General features: G+C 41.6%; 1 protein-coding gene across 3 annotated transcripts in view; it reads left to right on the top strand.

The window, feature by feature from the left end:
* Positions 1-19,613, top strand: part of tncb (tenascin Cb) — a 46,733-nt gene that overhangs the window by 2,144 nt on the left and 24,976 nt on the right. For all 3 annotated transcript variants that reach the window (XM_067521397.1, XM_067521396.1, XM_067521398.1), the window contains exons 2-6: positions 11,000-11,580; positions 12,929-14,149; positions 15,821-16,084; positions 16,183-16,298; positions 16,834-16,987. In XM_067521397.1, coding sequence (XP_067377498.1) covers positions 11,094-11,580; positions 12,929-14,149; positions 15,821-16,084; positions 16,183-16,298; positions 16,834-16,987 — 2,242 coding nt within the window. In that variant the 5' untranslated portion in view covers positions 11,000-11,093. The remainder of the gene's footprint in view (positions 1-10,999; positions 11,581-12,928; positions 14,150-15,820; positions 16,085-16,182; positions 16,299-16,833; positions 16,988-19,613) is intronic.

Genomic DNA, 19,613 nt, shown 5'->3' with positions numbered 1-19,613 from the left:
AGTGACACTTGGCATAATGATGAGTTGGAAACAGGCCTTTGTTTGGACAGCTGTTAGCTCCCAATGCTCCATCCCCTGTAAAGCTCTCTGAGAGGGTAACTGTCTTTAACCCCACTTAACTCCTCCGCTGGTGATCGGGGACAAACAATAACCGTGACTATTCATAATGAGCTATTTTGGGGAAGATTCAGGAGAAATGCAGAGATGTTTTGGTTGTTCACAATTAATGCTGTCTTCAATTCAGGCTCATCTGGACGTCCTTTGCTGCGTCCTCTTCTTTTCATTATCAGTTCTTGGTCACAGTCGCTGGTTTTTGATTAAATGTCTCTGTGGCTCTAGATGTTGTGGTGTTAAATTGTTGAAATTAACATAATTTATGGGTAGATCTTTGGAAATTTTCATCAGAACTGTGCTGTCCAGTGAACATGGCCACATGTGGTCCAGGGTGCATCACTAAGCTTAAAAGACACGATGTCACCTTTAACACGATGCTTGATTTTTGACTTGAAGGACTGAATGAAAGAGTTTGAAACCTTCTGTTCTCCATTGATTTTATGTTGAAAGAAATATTAGACTTGAAATTTGCCCGCATGTGTATATTTTCCTCACAAGTCAGCGCCCCGGTCTTCTCATGTGGCTCAGTCTGCCCCAGTGCTCAAGCATCCCAGATGGTTTTTAGGTTTTGAATGACTCTTCGATGCTAATGTGCAACAGGAAAGGAGTTCAAGTCCTGGAGCTGGGGGATCCGGGATGCCTTTGTATTGCCCTGCCCTCTATTGGGGCAAGCCAGTAGATGAACACGTGGTAGACACTTTGCTGACACTTCTGCCGCTACCAATGACCTCACACATTGTATATAGCATGAGCTATGGTGTTCGAGGAACAAGATTGGGGCCCTGTTGAAAGGGACAGACAATTTAAATTGGGAGAAATGGTAAAAATGGGTAAGCCAATGAAGAGCCAACCCTGGGGACCGGGGTCATTAGGCTTATACAAGTGTCTGAATGCAAGGCACTCCCAATTTGGACACGCAACATGCTTCAGGCTTTCACCACAGACAAGGACAAACAGATGTCTGGGTATCAGAGCCAACATGCTTACTTCATTTATTGTGGAGAGAAAACTGTTTGAATGGAAGTAACCAATAAGCTGACTTTGAAAGGCCTTGAAAACTGGTGCACGTTTACTCAGCATTCTTTAGACTGTGTCAAAAATGGCAGAATCACCAGTCCCATCTCTCTTTAACACAAATGTGTAAGATATTCAACATATAAAGGAATGATTTTGTGTTTTTTTATTCCATTTCCATTTCTAGAGTAGTTTCCTTTGGTAGGCTACATAAAAACAAGAGTTCAGACATTTCTTGCCCTTTGAATGTATAAGTAATTAGTTTGTTATATATTTCTATGGTGGCCCTAGGAGGTTAAACAACAGCAATGTTTCCATGGGCCAAATTTACAAAAAAGTAAAAATAAATAAATAAATATATGTATCATTATAAGGTTAAAACAAATTAGAAAACTTGCTCGTTAGCTCATTTTCCAACAACAGTCAACTTCAGTACTTTATGTCACCATAGAAACTACAGCCATGTCCTGACCGCATCAGTTATTTTTTGTGCCCCCCTGGAAACATTGACACGACATGTTGTTGCTATGGTATCTCATTAAGCTACTGAAGTAATATGGAGTAATATTCCATTATATTTTTTTGGGAGCAGCAGTGGCTCAGTTGGTAGAGTGGCCGCCTACCGACCATAGGGTCGAAGGTTCGTGCTCCGCTCTTCCCGACCACATGTCAAAGTGTCCCTGGCCAAGATACCGAGCCCCCGACAGCCCATCCCCATTCCCAGCCGTGCAGTGCCAGTCCCAAGCCCAGTAGAAATTGGGGAGCGTTGCATCGGGAAGAGTATCTGGCGTAAAAACTGTGCCAAATCAACATGCAGACAAAAGATGAACCCTGAACTCAGAGGACAAGCCAAAAGTAATTATAGAAAAGAATTTGATTATTAATTTTTGTATTAGCGTATCTGTATTTGTGTTTTCTGTATTTCAATATTGCACCTGTTTTAATAATTTGACTGTCTTTTGTTGATTCGCAAGTAGCAGCACACTGAGCTCTCGAGGCCACCGTATATTTCAGTCTGTAGGTCTGACTCAATTTTATCAGTCTGCCAAATGTTCATGCTCCCATCGTGAGCCTATTGTTGTTGGAAGTGACAATCTTTCGAGACTGTGCTCTCACCTTGCAGCTGATTACCTGAGTGAAGGTGTTAGTTACATGGTAAGTATAGACAAGTCCCAGAATGTGATACCAATACCTCTGTGCAGCATTTTACCACAGGCCACAGCTAAATACAGGCCTGATTTTTACGGCTATTGCACTGCAGTGTAAATGAAGGGAAGAAGAAGCAGGCAGAATGGAGGGCTCTGCGCTTGCAAGTGTCTGGACAAAACAGCAGGTGGGTGTGCTGTAAAGGGAGCAGGGTTAGGCTAATAAACAGTAGGTCACTAGCAACCAGCATGTTAAAAAGCTCATGAACAATGACCAGCATCAAACCTCTCCATCTGGACCCAGTGAGAACAGCAGCACAAGACGGAGGCACCACAGGGGGATGAGCTATAAAGAATATTGATGGGTCTCATAGCAGGCGTGAGTCATATCGCGCACACACAAAAAAAGAATTTAACTTTGACTGTGACTGACCCAATGAGCGCTCCCATTCCTTTACCATTTGTTTTCTTCGTATCTTAGTGTCAGAGTCCAAAATTGGTTTTGGGTGAGGAAATAAACTTTATTGGGGCAGTATCAGTCAGACATGTCAACCATGGCCTCAAATCACTCCAGCGGTTCCCGGAGAATGATAGGATTTAGCCTTGGCAGCGAGCTCGCTCCGAGTACCCAGATAAGTGTTTCTACCGGTATCTCAGATCCAGCCCCCATTTACCCCTTATCAGCCATGAACACACCAACCCCCACCACTCCCCCACTATCTGTGTCATCGGATCCAATGGGGTCACAGAGGAGAGCCAGTGAACGCAGCCGTTCTTTTCATCCATCAAAAGCAGCGTATTCCCCATTTCATGTCTGTTTAGCAAGTCAAATTATTATATGTATATATATATATATATATATATATATATATATATATATTTATATATAGAGAGAGAGAGCGTTGAAGTCAATATATTAATAAGCTTTATTGATTTCATGTCAGTAGCTTCCGTCATATTCGTTTAGGGTGATTTTATTAGGGATTATTATTAGGGATAAAGGGCATATAACTAATTGCACGTTATTTACATTTACATCTTAGGGAATATCATTTACAGGAATATATAAATAGTCTTTTTCAAAGCCACCACTGGGACAGACGAAGAATCGGTTACCACACTGGAGGATCAGAAGGTGGTAGCTTCTTGGCTCGGGATTATAACTGAATGTAGAATCTTCCCCACAAGGAGCAATGACTAATTTATTGAAAGGCTGAAATAATTAATCATTAAATATCATTTCCAGTGAATTATATTGTGCACATTTAGGGCTGTGACACATCTTTCTGACAGTTCACCGACAGCCAATGATCAGCTTGGTGTGTTTCTCCCCCATTTTTATTTCATATTTTTGTCCTGCTAGAATTTTGATACAGTTCCAACCAAAGAGTTGAAATACATGAAGTTGTGTATTTGTCTTTTCTTACACTGGACACTAAGCATAAGCAACATTAAATACAGTTTATTATATCCACCAAAAGTTTTAAAATTTCAGTAACAACTTTTAGGTGATTTACTTAAATCTAATCTTCACTGAGTGATTGTTTTCTTAATTAGGGGGAAAAGTTTGAAGATAACAGTAACAGATAGTTCACAGTAACCTTTCCCCCCCCAAAGAATGTAATATAGAATTGTTGAAGATTTATCTTTAAAAAAAATTATTTTCCTACCCAGCAACTCAGTAGAGTTTTACACATGTTCAGTAAGAGATGCTGATTTACACGACCCTTTACATGATTGACATTCATTTTAAATCATAGTTTGAAAAAAAATAAATAAAAAATATTGGTCTCCTATTCACTTACTCCAGTGAAAATCCCTGTTATACGAGCAATAATGGTAAAAATAAAGAGTTTCTCCATAAATGGGTTCTAGGTAAGCTGTGCTGTGACCCACGCAATGGTCCAGCTCATTTTCTTTTCCCCATGTCCACTAGTCCTGCTACTACTTATGTGTGTGAGTGCGAGAGTACAGGATCATCAGGTACGCCAGCGGGTGTTTTATGGAGCTGGGCTCATCAATATATTGCAGTGTCCCAGTCTCACTCACACACGCGCACACACACACACACACACACACACTAATCACCAGAAGCTAACTGGCAAACGAGTGTGTTGCTATCATTTGAAGTGTCTGAAAGGATGAAAGCCCATGATGTGCAGCTCTTACTGTAGCCTGCATCCAATCCTACCTAATTACATGCTGCACGCTTCGCTCCAGCTCAGTTTCTTCTTTCCTACACCTCATCCACCAACCCTGCTTTACTGTAGCTAAGAGGCTGCTCTTGCATGTCCAGCTGCCTTTTCTTCAACCTCTTTTGGCTGCCGTTGCTTTGTTCCAAGTAGGCCACCCCATACCTATTGGGCATTGTGGGATGACTCTACCAACTGAGCCACTCTTCTATATTAGGATGCACAATGCAAAAAGTGTTGGGCTCCCAGCCACTTTCTAGTGTGTAAAGTCTAAAGATTCTCTCTAGAACCTCTACCTTTGAAATAGAAACATTATACTTTCCAGATGCAACAACAATTGTGGAAGCAAACCAAATTACAGTCTCCGACAGTTTGTTCAAAAGACCAGACATCACTGCACTCTTGCCATCCACTGCTTCCAGTGCACCTCTCACCTTTTCACCCGCCTTGAGTTTCTTACCCAAAACTCTTCCCTTTCGCTGATTGGTAAGATCGCTCAAAAATCCTCCACACCTGGATTTCTGATGATAAGTCTCTGTGGGTTCAACACTACAGTGACCGTTTTCACATTACACATAGTAAAAAAAAGAAGAAGAAGAAGAAAAATATTAAATCAGTAGCTTAGTCTGCAAGCTATCATTTCATAAAACAGCAGGGCAGGAAACAAGCCCACCCATCCATCCATTATCCAAACTGCTTATCTTGTTTTGGAGCCTAATCAGTAACACTGAAATAATTGACAGAAGGTCTGTTTAGCTGTGGGGAAATGGTGAATCGGGTGATACAGTAATTCTCTTTGGATTTGCACACAAAGTTTGTGACAATGAACATCTGCAATATTTTACATATTTGCCAAGTGACTGGAAACACAATTCCAAATATGTAGATACAAATGTTGCTTGGTTTCTACTGGATGTTTAAATGTACATCTGTATACAGTTAATTCATTAGTTGTTGGGGTGGCTGTAGATCAGCTGGTAAGGCAGTCGTGCACGGACCAAAGGGTTAGCAGTTTGATCCCCGTTCCTGGCTATATGTCCACGTGTGTCTGGTCTCAACTTTGGTCTATAAGTACTGACAATACATGTATTGACTATGCACCTGTAAATACACAATTGTATACAAAAATCAGAGAGAGAATTTTAAAATTTGCATATGTCAATCAAGGCGGAGAGCAGACGTATCTTTGGCCAGATTGCTGTGTCTTAATTTCACACCTGAATCGCAGCAATGACTTAAAGCAGATTAGTACTTTACCTGATTTTCTAACACCACGTAGCTTTAGCTGTTAAGGAAGCAGGTTTACTATTTCTTCTGCTGTCATGGTTTTGTGTGGTTCAGCGCAACGGCGACGGTCACGTCGGCCATAAAGAGGCAGAAAGAGAAAGATGCCGTGTGCCCTTCAGAGCGTGAGGTGATAAAATTCGAAAAACCTTTTCCTGAGAAGCAGCAACAAATGTGCCATAGATCAAAAATTTGAGCAGTTGACTCTGAGTTGTTGTGTCGCTCTCTGGAAATGAATTTCTGTGTTTGATGATTCTAACTCACAGCCATTGTGCTGCCCTCAGCAACTTGCTATCTCCCCAGCTATGACCTTGGTGGAGATGCAAGTTCCAAATCAATATTTACCTGCTCTAGCTCAGGACGTATGACATATAGGAGGTTTCTTTCATCTTGCAGTTGATTTGTGCTGAATATGTTTATCAGCACATATCAGTTCTAATAGGTTTTTAGCTAATATCTCTTGGAGGTTGCTACTAGACAAAGAACATTCTTTCATGATTCTTGACATGGAAGTGAATGTCCGTGACTGAGGTCCATTTCCTGGTCATTTTCCCCTCTTACAGTATGACAGCGGAGGTGAAAAGAGCCCCCAGACAATAACCTTTCATTCAGTCCTTATTGCAGCGACCCAGATTTGGTTTCTGTACCAAAGAAAGCAAGCTGAGTTTTTGTCATGGGTGACCTAAAAAACTACGCAAGCTTGATAAATTCTTCAGAAATGAAAAGAAAGCATGTGCATCCTGTGAGACCTGTTTAACATACAGTCCTGGGACTTGAGTTGTAGTTTTTAATTGAATATTTACAGCTTTTACACACCAAGTGGGGCATGCTGCTTCATTATTCAGTTTGTTTGTTGTTGGGTTGCCAGACAGATGCCGTGTTGTCTGTTCGCACCGCTGCCATTATCCATTGACGGTTTGCAAATCTTTTCTTTCATTTCACAAAAAGCCCTGCCTGCTCTTTCACATTGGTCTACTTCTAACCACACATCGCACACACCGATAACACTTTCTTTTGAGCAAAAACAAATTGAATTTTACCCTGTACAGATAACTGCTGCCGAATGCTTGCAGAGTAATTTTTTTTTTTTCTTGTTCGGATTTATCTTGCACCTGCAATGTGATTAGGTTTGTCAGCAGAAAAATCCTGTCTTCTGCAGACGTCCCCAAACGGAAAGTCTGCTCAATCATTCAGCCAACCTGTATCTAAAAGACCGGAGACTGTAGGAGGAAATGATAACACTGGTAAAGTAATCATCCTAACAGGATTTATTTATTATTTCCATTTAAACTTGATTGTCTGCATGGAAACAACATTAAGGCTAACTGATATGCCACTCTAATTCTGAGACAGATCTTAGCGTGGTGTCATGGACTAAGGGTGGTTTTTGTACCGTAGAGTCCTGGCTGTGCTCTTAAATGCAGCTACTTTGTCCACTTTTGGATTAAATAAATACAGATTCTCATGATTTTCTCAAAGACGAGAATTCTAAACATACAGTACACAACATGACTTGATAAATGTTTGCAACATCTGGAAGCTTGCTTAGAAACAATTCAAGCCCTGGACAAGGAAGGAGGCAAGAACTGCTGGTCGAAAATGGACACGTGATGATTTTTGCATCACAGAAAAGGGAAAAACAGGGATGTGTGAGGGCCAAGGTTTATGTAAAGGGACACTTCATTACAATGTAATGAGTGGGTGAATTGCAGGCAGCTGATTATGAAGGGATTTGGTCATGATGACAGGTGGTCCGGGTAGCTCAGTTGGTAAGGCTACACGGTCAATTGTTCGATCCCCAGTCCTGGCTACATAACAAAGTGTCCTTGGCAAGACACTGAACCCCAAGTTGCTCCTGGTGGGTCGTGGCAGATTTTATCTTTGTTTTTAAGTCAAAAGATTAAAGTAAATTAAGAAAAAATACTAACATTTATAGATAAACATGTTTTTTGGGGTGACAATACATTGCCTGGGAACATGCTAATATCTTCAACATATTTGCAAATTGCCAACAATTATGAACAAATCCTTACTATGTTAATAGAAGACATAATCTGATTTACATTTTTCAAACTAATACGTTTGCTTTTGCAGTTCCGTTGTGTGGGAATTTAATTTGTAAGAAGCAGAGTTGCAAGGGAGCGTAGATTTGTAGACGACTCAGTTCTCTCTGCAGATATTAACATGCAGGCTATCTCAAGAAAAATCAGCGCCACACTGGCATACACTTTCGAGGCCTAATCGCTTTTAAAATGTACCCAAATTGGATCTTTAATGTGTTTCCAAGTTTTCACGGTGTGAGAGGTGTAACAGTGTTTCCCCAGCACTGTTTAACAACAGCGTAAATGAGATCAATTGCACCAAATGAGTGAGTGTGCCAGCAGCTTTCTCCTAGTAAAATTCTTGTCCGATTCGACCACAAGGCAGGCACCATGTTTTGTTGCTATTTGAGAAGCTATAGCGCAAAACCAAGTGAGGAAATAACAAAGGAGCAGTAGTTAGATTGTATCAAGTCCATCTCTACGCTGCCAGAAACCAGCTGCATTACCGTAGTGCCAGGACCACAGCGTGCCGGCAAAGGAAGTGCAAACAGAGGCATTGGCTCTGTCTTTCCCAGAATCACACTCACATTGTCTTATGGTCGTGATTTTCCTCATGTTAAAGACTAGTAGCTGGCAGTTAACAGGAGAAAATATCATATCAAAATATTTCTTAGATTCTGTGTAATTGTTTTCCTCTTAATCTACTTCTGAATACTGCTGAGTTTTGCCAGAGCCGCAAAGTCTGAAACAAAGACGGCTTTGGTCTCTTGCTTAGAGGTCTATGTGGAGAGCAGCCAGCCATCGAAGTAAGAAAGCCAACCAACCGCCCAAAACTAAAACCTTAGCAGCAGTTCAATGCAATTTTCTGGCTATTTTGTGATTTAATCCTTGTTTGTGATGCTTGGGCACATTTGTGTAACTGTATTGGTGCATGTGTGGACGTGCATGTGTGACACAATCATGTGGGATGGAGGGGTGGTGGTGGTGGTGGGGGGGGGTTCTCTTTCTGAACCCCCGAGGGTCCTCAGTGCTCCCATCTTGGAGGTGCTCATCCCTGCCTGTCTAATCGGGGGGCTGGGGAGGGTGGGGGTTGAAGCTGTGGGATCCCTTAAGCTGAGCTTATCTGTTTATGTCTGCTTGCACAATCACATTTCAGGCTGGGATGAGGAGACCAAGGACTTCTTCTGAGAAGCCCCTGGCTGCAGATGTTGGAATGGAGCAGGGTGGGATTAGGGTTGGGTCAGATGTCATACACTTACCATATGTGGATGTTTGACCTGTACTCTGAAATTGATAGGTAACCTATAGTTGGTATAAACTGTATAAAGATTGGCCGTGATGAAATGTAAATTAGCTGGACACTTTTACATCTACATCTTTACTCAAAGATTCTAGATGAGTTGTCTTTTTTCAATCTTTTATGTTACGGAGCCTATGATTTGAATAAAACCACAGAATGAATTAGTTGACCACCACTAACCTTGTTACTCAGTACATTTACTGTAAATCAGCCATCAGGGGAAACTTATGAAGCAAGGTCACTAATTCTACGGTTTTATTACAACCTGCACTAAAGTGTGAAGTAATTTACAGCCTTTTTCCAAATAAACTTTATTCAGTATAGTGAAATAACTACTATACATAGGAAATACACCCTATCAAAGATAGAGAACACGTAACAAGATAAAAGACCTAGTTAAGTAGAGATTAAAGCTCGCTGAAGCACAAAAACATACATATTATTTTTATTCATTTTTAAATACGTTTTCTTCATTGTTTTCTGTATGTAGCCTATATCCCTACACCTGAGCTGGACATTGATACAGAGCTTTTAAAAGCAGTACTACATCTTTTAAGCTACAGAAAGCACAAACCCACATGCAAATCTGTATGATAAGTATCGGACAACTTACCCAGACCTAAACTATTCTGACTTTTGCAGTCATGGTTATTTGCCTCTTGGGATTTTACCTGCTGACACTCAGTCTCCTGCACATATTAAAATACCCAGAAATAATACTCTGTATTTTCACTTATCAGTGTAGTAAGGCACATTAAGTGAAGACAGTTACACTTCTTCTGTATCCCACCAGAGAGTTTGGATATGTAATGTGCAGGGTATCTGTTTTTTTTGTTCTTCCTTTTTTATGTTTGCTCACCCAGACATGTTAATTTGGTTGTTAACAGCTGCTATTAACCTTCAGAGCTGCCAAGATACACTGTGGATTTTATTAGCGGTAGAAAAGAATCATTGTCAGCATCTCTGAGAGGGTGGCATAGAAAGCACAATTAAAAAAACTCTTTAAAAAAAGTATATTTTAATAGTACCTCACCCTTTTCATTACCTTTCTGTGTGTAAATATATGGAAACCTGATTATTAACATGTTTTTGTTTATGAATAATACCTGTGTAACCAAGTGAGACCAAGTAAAAACATCAAGATTTAAGGCTCTCTGCCACTACCTCAGCACATTTTTCCAGCAGACCTCTTAAAAGAATCATGTCTCTCAGAAGGTAACAGCAATAAGAATCATGTTACAGTACTAAAAGAAAAGCCAGTGGCTGCCAGGAGAGTAGTCCAGGAATGCTGACCTACTGGTTTGTGGTTTCTGCAGACCCCTGTGCTTTACAGGAAGCACACAGATGGTATATGCAGGTATTAATCTGTCAGCTTGAGTTGTGGTCCAAAGTTTCAGGTTAAAGAGAGGGGGGGGGGGGTTCCTTTTTGCAGGTGCTCCAAAAAAAAAAAAAAAGAAAGCTTCAGATCCCCGAGGTCACACGCCACCCCTGCAGTGGTTGCACTCTTGTCTTTCGAAGAAATTGTGAGAATAATTCCCCGGTGACTTCCACTAAGTGTGTGTCTACCCCACAGAGATCAGATGGGCTAAAACAGGTCAGATGCAGCAACAGTGGTCTTTTGTTAGGGCCAATAGAAGAAGGTTAATTGCTTTTTAGTGGTCTATTATATTTCACTGTCAATATGATGTATTTGTGTGTGTGTGTGTGTGTGTGTGTGGAAGGGGAATTCAACGTGGAACTTTTCACAACAGGCAAACAAAAGAAGTGAATATTCAGCAGGATTTTCTATGAATTCTGTGTTTCCACATGAGGAACTGCATAAAAAAAGAATTGTGCCTAGAAAGTCAAATCTTTGCCAAAATAAATCTGCCTCATTTTCTCTTCTGTCTGTTCTTTCCTTTACTTTAGAATTTAAGACAAGAGCACCAATTTGATACCTGAATAGACTCAATTCTCCACTCCATTGCTGCTTCACCAGAACACGCGGAGCCAGGGTGTCACCATGTGGATGAAAGACTTTCTTTTAGGGTGCGTGACCGCGGCCCTACTCCTCCAGCTCTCCACGGCTGGCCTGGTGAAGAAGGTCATCCGCCACCGTAGAGAGGCCCTAATGCCTAAAAAAACCCAGGAAAACCTCACTCTGCCCCACCCGGACCAGCCAGTGGTGTTCAACCATGTCTATAACATCAACGTCCCCTCCACGTCCCTCTGCTCCGTGGATCTCAACTCGCCTGGAGGCACCGAGCTCAAACACAAGAGTGCCCCGATGGACATGCAGAACACAGAGCACATGGAGCACACGATGGATGGGGACAATCAGATAGTTTTCACCCACCGCATCAATATCCCCAAGCAGGCGTGCGGCTGCGACAACCAGCTGCCGGACATCAAGGATATCCTGAACAGGCTGGAGATGCTGGAGTCAGAGCTGTCTAGCCTGAGGGAGCAGTGCAGCAGTGGGACCGGCTGCTGTGGAGCTCAAGTTACAGGTAAACCTTTAACTGGATGCGTATACTGTATTTAATGTGTTTTAATGGCATTAGGTTTATAGGTTAGCCTGCATGCAGTCAGCTGACATCTTTTTTTTTAAGTGCTTCCTGTGAATTATATTTGAGAGTAAAAACTTCATAAACACAGATTGCAAATAAGGAAACAAATGCAGCACAATTGCATAGGCTGTATGTAAAAACAATAAGCACAATTTTTTCTTACTGTACAATTTATTCATTTAAACCTTATTACAGCTGTTACAATGAGTATGTCATTTTTGTTTGGGTAGTCATTGTGTGTTTTTTTCTTTCAAAATGATGCTCAGCATCACAAATTTGTCACTACATTGAATCTCAAATAATGGCAAACAACCAGAAACTTTTTGTAACACAGCAAAACTTTTTGGTTGCAGTCTCTCAGTTCTTGAATATTTGAGCATCACCTGCCCATTCTTCTTCCTGAGGCAGAAATTGTGTCATTTTCCAGTCCCTTTGTGTTACATGCTGACGCTTAGGGTACCCTGCTACAGGTGCATTGGTGATCAACGCTCCCAGCTTTTAGTGTATGTCGTACAATACATATTTTGTAAAGTGAAAAAAATCAGGGGGAGGTGGATGGTGCAATTAGACACAGGACTTTTCCACAGAACACCAGAGTTGACTTTAGTGGGAGATTTATTGATGATCACGATGATGCACGATGACAACTGGGTGCACATAGATACTATAGTATGTCATTTATATTGTAACTTAACTGTTCCCTGAAGTTAACCCTATCACAACATTGTGTCTTAATGGAACCTTACCCTGAAATAAACCTGACACTGTTTTTGTATAAAGTCGTTCCCGTGGCGTCACATGGTGGTGTCCCATACTAATGCTAAAGTGTACCCGTTGCTTCAATATAAGAGGGAATTGTTCCCTTGGTGTCAAATAGAGGTGCTCCTGAAGTGTCCAATAGTAAGGCAAACGCGTACCTGTGGTGTCAGGTTGAAACAGCAAAGAATGTAAAAAAGCGGCGCAAATTATGTTTCTATAATGCAACATTATAGGCCACCTGAAAATTAAGGATTGTTAGTTATTGGCTAAGAATTTCAAATCAATGGTCTAGACCTGAAGTAAAACTCACCATTCAATTACCAGGCTACATCACAAAGTGCAGTAAATAATCTGTATTAATCCAGTTTGCATGGGCAGCTTCTGTCATCCAAATCTAATTCTCACCTTTTTTTTAAAGGGCTTGGTGGTGTTCTGCTATTTTATTGAGAACTTGTTTATGTACAAATGATTCTACTGATTTGTGATCACAATGCAATTTACCTTTTTTTGTTTTCTTCCATTCCTGCAGGTGAAGTTACCACAAAGCCATACTGTAGTGGTCATGGGAACTGGAGTACTGATACGTGTAGCTGTGTATGTGAGCCTGGATGGAAGGGCCCCAACTGCACAGAAGCTGAGTGCCCCAATGACTGCCAGGACCAGGGTCGCTGTGTGGAAGGCAAATGTGAATGCTTTGAGGGCTTTGGTGGGGACGACTGTAGTATTGAGCTCTGTCTGCTCGACTGTGGTGACTATGGCCACTGTGTCGACGGGTCCTGCCTCTGTGAGGATGGTTTCATTGGCGAGGACTGCTCCCAGACTAACTGCCTCAACAACTGTCTGGGCCGTGGACGCTGTGTGGAGGATGAGTGTGTTTGCGATGAGCCATGGACGGGCTTCGACTGCTCGGAACTCATCTGTCCAAATGACTGTTACGACCGGGGACGCTGCATCAATGGCACCTGCTACTGCGAAGAAGGCTTCGCTGGGGAAGACTGTGGAGAACTCACCTGTCCAGGCAACTGTAACGACCATGGCATGTGTGTGAGTGGCAAGTGTGTGTGCCAGACTGGCTTCAGTGGAGAGGACTGCTCAAAGCTAACCTGTCCCAAAAATTGTAACGAAAGAGGTAATTGCTTCAATGGGAAGTGTATCTGCGATCCAGGATTTGAAGGTGAAGACTGTTCCATTCTTTCGTGCCCTGAAAACTGCAGCAATAGAGGCCAGTGCATCAATGGAGAGTGTGTATGTGACATAGGATACCAAGGCCAAGACTGTAGTGAACTGTCCTGCCCCAACAATTGCCAAGACCGGGGCCAGTGTGCTAATGGATTGTGCATATGCGACAAGGGCTTTGCTGGGGAGGACTGCAGCATCAAGACTTGTCCCAAAGACTGCATGGGACGTGGAGAGTGTGTGGACGGCAAGTGTGTGTGCTTCGCTGGCTTCACAGGTAAAGATTGCAGCGAGCTGACCTGCCCCAATGACTGCCTGGATCGTGGACACTGCCTGAACGGACAATGTGTTTGTCATAAGGGTTTCACCGGTGAGGACTGCAGTAAGAAGACGTGTCCGAAGAACTGTCTAGACCGAGGCTACTGCGACGATGGCAACTGTGTGTGTTATGAGGGCTTTACTGGAGCAGATTGCTCAATACTGACCTGTCCAGGAGACTGCCAGAACCAGGGACGCTGTGAAAACGGCGTGTGTGTCTGTGACATGGGCTTCATCGGAGAGGACTGTTCTGAGGGTAAGATAAGAAATGCTTCTACAGCTGTCTAGAGGTCCATTAAGATTTGGTTAGAAAATTATTAGAGATCTTTGGGGTTGATCCTGACGACTGGTATCCTTAGGAAAATAAAAGTCTGACAAGAAATGCTGGTTTTATCAACCTAACAAGAGCAAATGTGTAGGGATCCCTCTGGCAGCACAGACATACCTTCAATAGATGTGTCCAGAATAAAATACTTTGAATTGCAGTATAGACAATCAGAAACTACATTGTAAAGGTTTCTTAAATTCACTGCTTGCCACGCGGGCGATGACAAACAACTCGCCGAATTATTTTGCCAGCATATTAAAAATGAACGAGGCAGGCAAAACATTAGAACCACCTCTTCTTATAATGTACTCCAGTACGATTCCATCAGCTATTATGACCTCAATAATAAATACATAGTAGAATTTTCACCTTTCTGACAGTTTAAAGACGGTGAAATTATAAACTTGTAAAAGTAGAATCCATGGCAAAGCTGTACCTAATGAAGTGGCCAGTGAGTGTATATGTACAGTATACAATTTGCATTCTGCAGCTTCAGAGTTACTAGATTTAAGAGCTCAACATGTGCCCAACCCTTACTTTGACAAGACAATTTAAAAAGTATAACTACTGAAATTATTTAATTATGCATAATGTGAATTTCAATGTGAGAATAGTGTTCTCGGGTTACCAAAAAGTTCAAACGTATTAACCAGATAAGAAAAAAAATTGTTTCAACAGTAAATGGTCGGCACTTATATAGTGCTTTTTTACCTATTGGCACTCAAAGCGCTTTACACTGCTTCACCCATTCACACACACAATCACACACAATCACACACACACTCACACACCGATGGGGGAGCTGTTATGCAGCTGGCCAACACTCACGGGAGCAACTAAGTTGGAATACAGTGTCTCGCTCAAGGACACTTTGACATGTGACCCCAATTGAACCAACAACTGTACCAACAACCGCTCTACCTTCCTGCACGATTAAGCAAGCTTCTTTCTTATGACTGTGTTGCAAAAGGGAAGTCATCCCAGTTCTTCTTCTATGAAACACAATCTTTATGTGTGCTGCAACTAGATACTGTACTTTATTAATCCTTAGCTTGTGTCTGTTTTCCACGGTTCCTTTACCACTATTCAGAATATCCTTTATTTCAATCTGGGGATCCAGGAAGGTTGGATACCGTCTACTGGACTATTAACTTTTTAACATCATCTGTTTTCATAAGAGCATCAATCTGCTTTGAGACGGTCTATTAGCTAAATTTCCTAAGAATATTCATAAATATGGGGATATGTTAAAGGATCTGCACCTGCCAAATTAAAAAGATTCAAAAACCGAAACTTTTACTATCTTCTTGTTTTACTAGACTCTAATAGATGTATCTCTAAGAAAGGTCTACTTGTGAAGTGTGACTTCAAAATTTTCTTCCTCTAAATTTGACATTTGAGGGGTTTTTTATACTGATACTTTCAGTCATGCACATCACAATCATGCACTAATCGAGTGTTTAGTGCATTTGTGTCTTACTAATGTCTGTTCTATATTGTACTGTCCAGCTGACAAAGATCCCAGTGAAATCAAAACTCCAATTACTGTGTTAAACCTTAAAACCATAAACATAAATGCCTTTCAATGCACCTTCACAGTCTCACCGCCCAAGGACCTAACAGTGGTAGAGGTCACCCCAGAGACAGTGGACCTGTCTTGGCAAAATGAGATGCATGTCACAGAGTACCTGATCACCTACATGCCCACGGCAACTGGAGGACTGGAGCTGGACATCCGTGTGCCTGGGGACCAGAAGACGACCACTATTCATGAGCTTGAACCTGGCATAGAGTACCTGATCAGCGTCTACGCTGTTCTCAACAACAAGAAGAGCGTTCCTGTCAGTGCCAGGGTGGCAACACGTATGTCATTCCATCTCTGCAGCAATTGACCAAAAAAAAAAACCACTGTGTATCAATGTAGATCAAATGTGGTTATTATTTTCTTGTATTTCTCTCAGATCTTCCTGAGCCTGAGGGACTCAAGTTCAAGTCAGTGCGAGAGACATCAGTAGAAGTTCAGTGGGACCCGCTGAATATTCCATTTGATGGCTGGAACCTCATCTTCAGAAACACGGTAAGTCCTGCTACCCAATACGTTAATGGACCTTCTGTAACCCAAAACTTGGTTGCTCTAGAGCCTACCACAATCTATATCATTATCCACATTTTCCTCTGGTAGAAACCACATACGACCCAAGACAGTCCCTCTTCTTTAAATTCAGAAATTGTATAATGTGCATACCTCAGTATCAGGAGAAAACCCAGTGGAAAACGGCTTTAACTAAGCCAGTAGCTGTTGGTATGTTCCAACATTGGCAATAACCCTGATACTTCACAAGCCAATGTTACTTTATTTAATGCTTTATTTTCCTTTTTGAGCGCTCGTAGAAACCTTTCCAAATGGTGCTACTAGGTTCTACGTAAAGCCAAACTCTATTAAACAGAGTTCCCTCTCAACTCTGAAGTCCAAACACCACCCAGAGTGCCATTATGTGTGATTTGGTTGTTTCCCCCATGCAGACACACACACACGCAAACACATACTCCTCACATTATGCCAGGACAAGTCTTTGTAGTGGTTCATGACTGGTGTTTCTTGGTGCTGGCAGAAAGAGGAGGACGATGAAATTCTCAACTCCCTTGGTCGTCCAGAGACCACCTTTGAGCAGTCAGGACTGGGCCCTGGCCAGGAGTACGAGGTCAAACTGGAAGTTGTGAAGAACAACAAGCGTGGACCACCTGCTTCCAAGAACGTCGTCACAAGTGAGTTTACAATGTTCACGCTGCTAATTGGCTTACTGGCTCTTTTGTTTTAGACTGAAGGGAATGGTTTTATTCCAAGCGGGTGCACATATAGAGTAGGCTTAACCCTCTGCTGCATGATTTTTATTTCTCTTTCTGATATTTTATCCTGCTTTTCTGAAATACTTTTGTATTAAAAACCCACCACCTCAAGTCAGATACTGTATCTTTTTTATTGTTGCCTCAATGTGTGAGTTGTAAAAAAAAACACAATAATCCACAAAAAATCCATTATAACTTTGTGAGTAGTGGAACAATATTGCTTAACCCTGGGTTAAGCAATCTAATCTTACTCTATATAAAATGAGAACGTGTGGTTTCTGTGGGTTGGGCTCCGGAATTATGAAACCTATACATAGCACCGATCCCCAAAATTCAATTTACAGTTACTGTACCCTCAGGCTCACTGTCAACAGTCTCAGTGGAAAAAAACAAAAGGCTTTGTCAGATGTTTTTCTCCACATTGGACCATTTGATGTCTATGTGAATTTTACACTAGTATTACTCAAGTAGCACAAATGAGCAATGTTTTTATACCAGTCTTTATACTAAAAGTACATCTGCAGGATTATCATTTGCCTCTATTTTAAGCAACAAGTCCTTCAACCTAAACATTATTAGGTTTAGTAAAACGTGACATTACACTGGTGCCTCACAAAATGTACGTAACATAAAGCATATGACATTTTTGTTGTTACAGTAACAACAGCAGAAAATTTTGATTTTGTCTTGAGCTCCAGTATCCTGGGGGAAAGCCTTTGCTGACCCAACCGTCAACCCCTGACTTCCTCTCTACTAAACTAAAGCCTGGCTCACACTTGACAACTGTTCAGCCGATTATGAATGGAATTCAGTTGTGAAGACTGGTCAGACCTAGTTGGCCGAGTTCAATGGCAGACCGTACTACTCAGCACTGACAACAATCATTGTGTCCTCACTAAAAATTCTAGTCTTTAGTCTTAAGACTCTTATCGCAACCGATGACGTCAAAACTGAGGCAGACCTACAGTAAGTACAGATTTATCTGAACATGGTGTTGTTTTAGTTGTTTCACCTTCATTTTCTTTATTAGGTTTTACAGTTGTATTGTCATTGCCTTTACATCTGGGATTTAGCAGCTCCTTTTTGGTCCTTTCGGCTTATCCTGTGAGTTCAGGGTCGCCACAGCGGATCCTTGTCCGCATGTTGATTTGGCACAGTTTTTACGCTGGGTGCCCTTCCTGACGCAACCCTCCCCAATTTCTACCGGGCTTGGACCGGCGCTGCACAGCTGGGGAGGGGAATGGGCTGTTAGGGGTTCAGTGTCTTGCCCAGAGACACTTCAACACATAGCCGGGATCGGGGATCGAACCACTGACCCTGTGGTCCGTGGACAACTAATGTCCAACTGTTCCCTACCGGTCATTAAGTGTGTTGCCCCCAACTCATTCAGTCGTCAGGTGTGAGCTACTTTCAGATTGTTATAGACTAGATATCGGCGATAGTTGGTGGAAAATCTGGAAAGTGTGATATTCCCAGGGTATATTCCCAGCTTAAACAGTACATGTTATGTTTACCATGGCTGCTAGATTTATTCTGTTCATACAAACAGACAAAACGACCTTTACCCTAGATTTATTTAGAGTAGGACAGTGTCATTTGATCCGGTGCTACAGACGGAGATAGTGGATTTTCCAGAAATACGTTTATTGTAGAATAAACAGTGACTTTAGAGTCTATATATGAGTTATCCGTATTTCAGCGTTTAGTGACACTAGGTGATTATCTCAATAGATTTCGTTTCATTTTTGGTGTGTTTGTCTAGTAATAAAAAGACATAAGGTTTTCCAAACTTGCTCGATCAGGCTATAAAGTCCAATAGTATGAACCCAACGCTATGGAAAACAGAAAAACAGGGTTGAATCTGTGACCTCAGCTGCCACACCATCGTCCAACCTATTTTTTAAAAGTATCGACTGGGGGTAGGTTAAACCACTGCTCCAACTTCTGTTGAAGTTGGTAAATTTGTATTTTCTCTGCATGCTACTCCATTACATACTTTATATTCTACTAGAACATACATTGGAACATATAGAGCATTTGGGACAATGTGGTCAGGTCTTCCCTGCAGAGATAGAGGATACCTGGCTGGAATGCTGATGAGAGAGAAGATGCTTTACCCGAAGTGCATTTCAATAAATTGTTAATTTGCCTGGAAACACTATGAACTACTGGCCGTGCTCGTCATTGTCAGATTTCCAAGCAATCACCAAAAACTGAAACGGTTTGACGTTTCATTTTACACAGGCTTAGTTTTCTCATCTTTTGGCAGTTTCCCTTCATTAGCTACGGTAAAAGAATTTCCTTTATTTTTTTTAACCAAACTTATTGGCTAGATGGATTTAGTTAGACTAAACTTTGTAACACAAGAAAAAGTCAAAAGAGGATGAATCTTTTTTATAGCTTTTATAAATGCCTGCGTTCACCCATGCGTACAAATGTGTCTGCCCGTGTGTCAGCACTATCTGGATTATAAGGTTCAGAATTCTCCACGTTGCTCTCTTAATGTCTCCCATTACGCTTGCTTGCAGTGCTTATTGTGGGATTT

Source organism: Channa argus, chromosome 11, assembly GCF_033026475.1.
Source record: "Channa argus isolate prfri chromosome 11, Channa argus male v1.0, whole genome shotgun sequence".
Classification (NCBI taxonomy): domain Eukaryota; kingdom Metazoa; phylum Chordata; class Actinopteri; order Anabantiformes; family Channidae; genus Channa; species Channa argus.
This window is presented reverse-complemented; position numbering and strand designations above follow the sequence as displayed.